The following is a 6,000-nucleotide window of genomic DNA, read 5'->3' on the forward strand; positions in this document are numbered from 1 at the left end:
TGTTTATTGCTTGATTGGTTTTTGGTTTAATTTACAACAAGTGGTATCAAGAGATTAGGTTCTTACGTGGGTTGTGACTATCAAGCAATGACGAAGACTGGTGATTCTACCAGTGGTGAAGACGTTGAAGAAAAGTCTGGCACTAGTGGAACCAAGATGCTAGGTTTGAAATTGAGAAATTTGATGGAATGAACAACTTTGCTATGTGGCAGTGTGAGGTTCGAGATGTCCTGATGCAACAAGGTTTGGTTGTTGTGTTAGGAGGCATGTCGTTTGCAATGAAAAAAGAAGAATGGGAAAGATTGAATGCTTATGCATGTTCTACAATTCGGCTATGCTTAGGAAAGCAACAGAAGTATGGTGTGATGAATATAACTTCTGCAAAGGAATTGTGGGCTGCATTGGAGACAAAATATATGAAGAAAAGTGTAGAGAATCAACTACATCTCAAGAGCAAGTTATACGGGTTCCAGTACAAAGAAGGCACGAAGATGATTGGCCATCTAGAAGAGTTTAATAAGCTTCTAGCTGAATTGGCAAATCTTGAAGAGATAATCAAAGATGAAGACAAGGCCTTGATCCTGATGAACTCATTGTCTGAATCCTATGAGCCTTTCGTAAGTACTTGGATTTATGGCAGGGAAACAATTAAGTATGATGAAATTTCTAGTGCTCTTATGAATCATGAGGTAAGACACCTTGACAGGCAAGAAAGGAATAACTCTAAAGCTTTGATGGTGAGAGGGAGATCAAAAGAAAAGAAAGGTTTGTACAGGAAAAATAGTAGGTCTCGTACTAAAGGAGTCTCAAAGAATAGGAAGTTCTTGGACAAAGATGAGTGTGCTTTTTGTCATGAAAAAGGACATTGGAAGAAGGATTGCCCTAAAATCAAAGAAAATACTAAAAAGAAGAATGACGACTCCGAAGCAAATATGGTTGAAGTCAGGGATGAGAAATTTGTCTATGCCTTAACTGCATTGAGCACTGTGGATTATATGAAAGAATGGGTGCTTGCAATAGGTTATAACATCACATGAATTCTCAAAGGCATTGGTTTTCAAGCTTCAAAGTTATGAATGAAACTGTGTATATGAGAGATGATAACCCATGTACAACTCAAGGAATTGGAAGCATCAAGATCAAGCATGATGATGTGTGATTTGAGAATTGCGTGGTGTAAGGTACATCCCAAATCTGAAGAAAAAGTTGATCTCACTAGGCATTCTCGAGTCACAAGGCTACAAGTTTTACTCTGATAACAACGTGCTCAAAGTTGCTAAAGGAGAACTTGTCATAATGAAAGGGCCTCCGAATGGCTTACTTTATATGCTACAAGGAAAGACTTTGGAAACTGGAGTGGTTATGGTAGCTGATGAAGTGAAAAGTGATAAAAATGACTTGTCTGCATTATGACACATGAGGTTGGGACATGTAGGAGAAAAAGCATTGCAAGGATTGATCAAGCAAAGGTGTTTAAAAAGAGCAAAAATTGGAAAGATAGAGTTCTGTGAGCACTGTGTTCTTGGCAAACAAACAAAGGTGAAATTTGGCTTAGCTGTTCATCAAACAAAAGGGATTTTGGACTATGTTCGCTCTGATGTTTGGGGGCCTGCAATGAATGCTTCTTTAGGTGGAAAAAGATGGTTTGTATCTTTTATCGATGACTACTCTTGCAAATCATGGATATATATGATGAAACGAAAGGACAAGGTTCTTGACATCTTCCTAGAATAGAAGAACATGGTGAAGAACAAGATTGGAAAGAAGATTAAGATACTGAGAAGTAACAATGGAGGGGAATATACCTTTGATCCTTTCTTCAAAGTGTGTAAAAAAGAAGGGATTACTTGACATTTAAGTGTTAGACATACTCCACAGCAAAATGGGATAGCAAAGAGACTAAATAAGACCTTGCTCGAGAAAGTTTGTTGCATGCTATCTCAAGCTAAGCTGCCAAAGAGATTTTGGGCATAAGCTTTAAGCTATGCATGTTATGTGTTTAATTGACTACCATCAACAACATTGGAGGGTAGAACACCCATTGAAGTGTGGTTTAGAGAACCAACTTAGGACTATAATAAGCTATGAGTGTTTGGATGCAATGTCTACTTTGGAAAAAAAAACTGGATCTATGAGCTAAGAAATATGTCTTTATGGGATTCAATAGTGGTGTGAAAGGCTTCAGACTTTGGTGTCCTGAGTTGAACAAGATTATAGTAAGTAGAGATGTGACATTCGATGAAAGTCACATGAAATTGAAGGAAGATGTTCAGATGGTGAAGATTGGAGAACAAGTAGTTGTGAATTCACAGCTAAGTAAGAAAGTTGTGGAAGAAGAAAGACAAGGTGATCAACTTGAACATGAAGAGAGTGATCGCGAAGAAGAAACACCATCAAAAGAATTAAAGATACAAGATGATTGCATAGCCAAAAGGAAGGGAAAAAGAGACATATCCCTACCTGCGACATATAATGATTGCATGGCCTACATGGTATATGCATTGTCAATAATTAAGGCTAAAATTCCTTCTATTTTTGAAAAAATGTGATGAAGCAATTGATAAGTTCTCAGTTGGATATGTGAACTTAAACTTTGCTGGAGACTTAGAGATGAGAAGATCAACAACTGGGTATGTGTTTACTATGACAAAAGGTCCTATATGTTGGAGATCAACATTACAACCAACGGTGGCATTATCAACCGCAGAAGCAGAATACATGGTGATCGCTGAAGCTATCGAAAAAGCAAAGTGGACTCTGGGGTTGTTATGAGATTTAGATGTAGAACAACACAAGTTGGATGTATATTGTGACAGCCAAAGGGCCATTTATTTGGCCAAATATCAGGTACATCATGCTAGGACTAAGCACATTGATGTACGATATCATTTTGTGAGAGAAGTGGTAGTTGAAGGTGAGATTTGTCTAAAAAAAGATGCTACTGAAGATAATCTAGTTGATATGTTGACAAAGGTGGTTAATACAACTAAGTTCAAGCACTGCTTGGATTTGGTGCAGGTGAAGCAAGTTTGGTTTTGCGATATGGTGGAGCAACGGAAGTTGTTTGATGCCTCGTTAAGGATTTCATGCCAAGGTGGAGATTGTTGGATTTGGCATTAAATCAACATGCCTAAACTAAAAAGGATTAGGATATCTTGGACGCGAGATATTTGGATTTGTGTTTCCTAGTTGGTTTGGGATTTGGTTTTAGTATAGGGTTTGGTTACCTATATTCTCGGAACTTTGTGTAAACCTATGTCATCTATTAGTATAAATAGATGAATGTGGGATAGAGTTTTGTGTGTGAGAGTTTTTGAGAGGCATAAGTTTGTATACTTGAGAACACTTTGTGTTTGTGAGTTCTCTTGTATTTCTTGGTAATCAATAAAGCTTCCGTTGCTAAAGAGGTACTCCTATATTGGAGGAACTCTGAAATCGTTGTATTTTGTTTATTGCTTGATTGGTTTTTGATTTAGTTTACAACATGTTCTTCATATCAGAGCATCATAATCATTCTCTGTATTTGTACGTTTAGAATAACGTTTATTTCCAATGTCAATTCACTGATTTTATGATCACAGAACGATTTACATACACAATGGATCTGGTGACTGAGGTTGGATGAAGATTGAGTTGGAATGGTGGTTGCCTTCATCAAGCAGTCTATAGAGGAGAGATGAAGCTGCAGAGGTACTCACTGCCACTTAGGTTAGCCACTCAGATTAGAATTGAATGATAATTGAACTTAATGTAAACTTGTACTGAGGTTCAACTGCTACAGTGTGGTGGTTACAATGTTGTTTATACTCATTGTTTTACATTGAATTGTGTACTTGTTAAACTAGGAAAAAAGCAGGGTAGATTTAGTCCCCCAAACATAAATTGATTTCATACTTTTTCTTCTCTCTTTACTAGTATACCCCAAAAAGCAGCCGGTATAGCAGATCCAAGAGAAACATATTCTTCAGTTTGGAGTTCGAAATAGGGATATCTTTCATGTTTAATTTGTTCATCCTTTTTCTTCGTTTTAGAGTTATTTTTTAACGTCATAATGACCTTATTGCAGCAGGAACCAAAAATTAACGACCTTACGGGAACACACTTTAGGATAAAAGAATTCAATAGAAAAGTGATTTCCGTACATTTTTTTTTCTCATCCTACGTACCTGCATTTGTTTTTTACTTTTGAATTGAAGAAATCAAGAAAATCAAACAATAGAAATAAGCAAGGTGTGCAGAAGGACAGAAGTGTCCACAGAAATTCTTTCCAAATAAATATCACGTCTGATTTCACTTGCATTGTAAGTTTGGGCCGTCTTTGACGACATGGCAAATGTGATTGTGCAGTCCAACAATACTTCTACCAACATCTATTCTTCATTTCACTATCCGATTCTATTAAATTTTGTGATTGGATTCAATTTGATGAAGGAAGGAATTCTTGCTAAATGTACTACAGAAGTTAATCATCTGTTTCTATATTCAATCAAACAAAATTAAAAATAAGAAAAACAAAAACAAAGTAGAGCAATACCATGAAAATTCTGCAGCAAAATGCAAGAAGTCCCATAGAAGATAAAAAATGAAACAATAAAATTCAAGAACTAATACTGATCTCGCAGGTCTGATCACTTGCATTGCAAACTTTTGAGTGTCTTCGATGACAGAGCAAATGCAATGGTGCAGTTCATGGTGGAAGCCTTCTTCTTTTTCATTATAAACATCAATTCAACCTTTCCAGTCAACCTAGCCGCACCGTTGAGAGTCAACACCCCGCTGCTCAGTTCATTCGCAATATTAGAACTGCTCAAAGCACTTGAACTCAAGCTCACCTCGACGTCAATTTTTTTGGTGGAAAGCATTCCTGCCTTGCTCTTTGGAATAGAAACTTGCCCGACAGTTGCGCCTTGGTACAAAAACGTGACAGTGCCTTCATCAAACTTGTATGGACCAAAATTTGTGTTCTTGACTCTGATTTGGGTTGTGAATTTAGTGTCAAATGAAGGTGTTGTTGGGGTGGAGTTGAGCTCTTGGACGTTGATGTTGCCTAGCCTGAGCTTGGGGGTCTTCACTTTCATCACAGTAAGACTCATTGCCGTTATAACTATAATCTGAAACACAATGAAAATACCAATGTATATGGCCAATTTGATTCTTTTCTGGCGTTTCAGCTCGTCAGCGGACTGCAACGATTCCGCATCATTTTGTTTCCAAGCCATGTTAATCTCCTTTTCTTTTCTGATAAAAGAGCTGAAAAAAATAAAAGTTGCCTGCTTTGTTGGCTTCTTTTTGTGGATGAAAGATTGGAAGCGAGGGAGTTGTTTGTGGAAATGATGAAAGAGTAATGTGCTTTATATAGTGTTTGGAGTTTGGCCTATTTTCAATAAGTTGTGTTGTGGAATGAATTTCCTGGAAAATGTGAGTTCATCAGGGAACAATTTTATCGCACACACCAAACCAAACGCGTCCAAGTGTGGCAATTGTTGACTTATAGATAATCGATGAATTTGGTGGAGTGCGGACCTTTTAGGTTTTTTCTTTGGTCAGCCAAGAGAGAAAATTTTAATATTAAATATCCGTAGAAGCTTCTGTTAATAAATCAATATGATTATTAGAGGACACTTAATGACAGGTGAGAACGTGATGTAGGATCTATTAGAGGACACTTATCACCTATGGAACGGTAGATCAATAGAAATTTATTGTTATTTAACTTGGATTAGTTCTAATTAGCCCCATACAACAAGCAGGATTCTTTAAGAAAACAACTGAATGCTAAAGAAGCTTGGACCAATCAAAGAAGTCACAGCCACAATTAGCTTCTGGTATTAACTCTCAAATCACTTGTGGCTCGTTTATGTAACTGTAATTAAAATAGGAAGAAGTAAATTGAGGAGAAATTGAATTGAGGAGGAGTTGAAATGACGAGGAATTGGAATCAAATTCTTGTTGAAGCTGTTTAATGTTATGGAATCAGAGTAGGAATAAAATTGATTTTAT

General features: G+C 36.9%; 1 protein-coding gene across 1 annotated transcript; it reads right to left on the reverse strand.

The window, feature by feature from the left end:
* Window positions 1-4,451: 4,451 nt before the first annotated feature.
* On the reverse strand, window positions 4,452-5,340 carry LOC125469400 (late embryogenesis abundant protein At1g64065-like). Its single transcript, XM_048566714.1, has one exon. It carries the CDS (start codon window positions 5,217-5,219, stop codon window positions 4,629-4,631), a length of 591 nt encoding a protein of 196 aa, XP_048422671.1. The 5' UTR covers window positions 5,220-5,340; the 3' UTR covers window positions 4,452-4,628.
* Between the last annotated feature and the right edge of the window lie 660 nt (window positions 5,341-6,000).

Source organism: the organism of the source record quoted next, unplaced genomic scaffold, assembly GCF_019419815.1.
Source record: "Pyrus x bretschneideri cultivar Hongxiangsu unplaced genomic scaffold, Pyrus_bretschneideri_v1 Contig42, whole genome shotgun sequence".
NCBI lineage: Eukaryota > Viridiplantae > Streptophyta > Magnoliopsida > Rosales > Rosaceae > Pyrus > Pyrus x bretschneideri.

What these genes read in the sequence shown, in the direction of transcription:
- LOC125469400 (XM_048566714.1), bottom strand. Translation starts at nt 5,219, where the DNA reads ATGGCTTGGAAACAAAATGATGCGGAATCGTTGCAGTCCGCTGACGAG.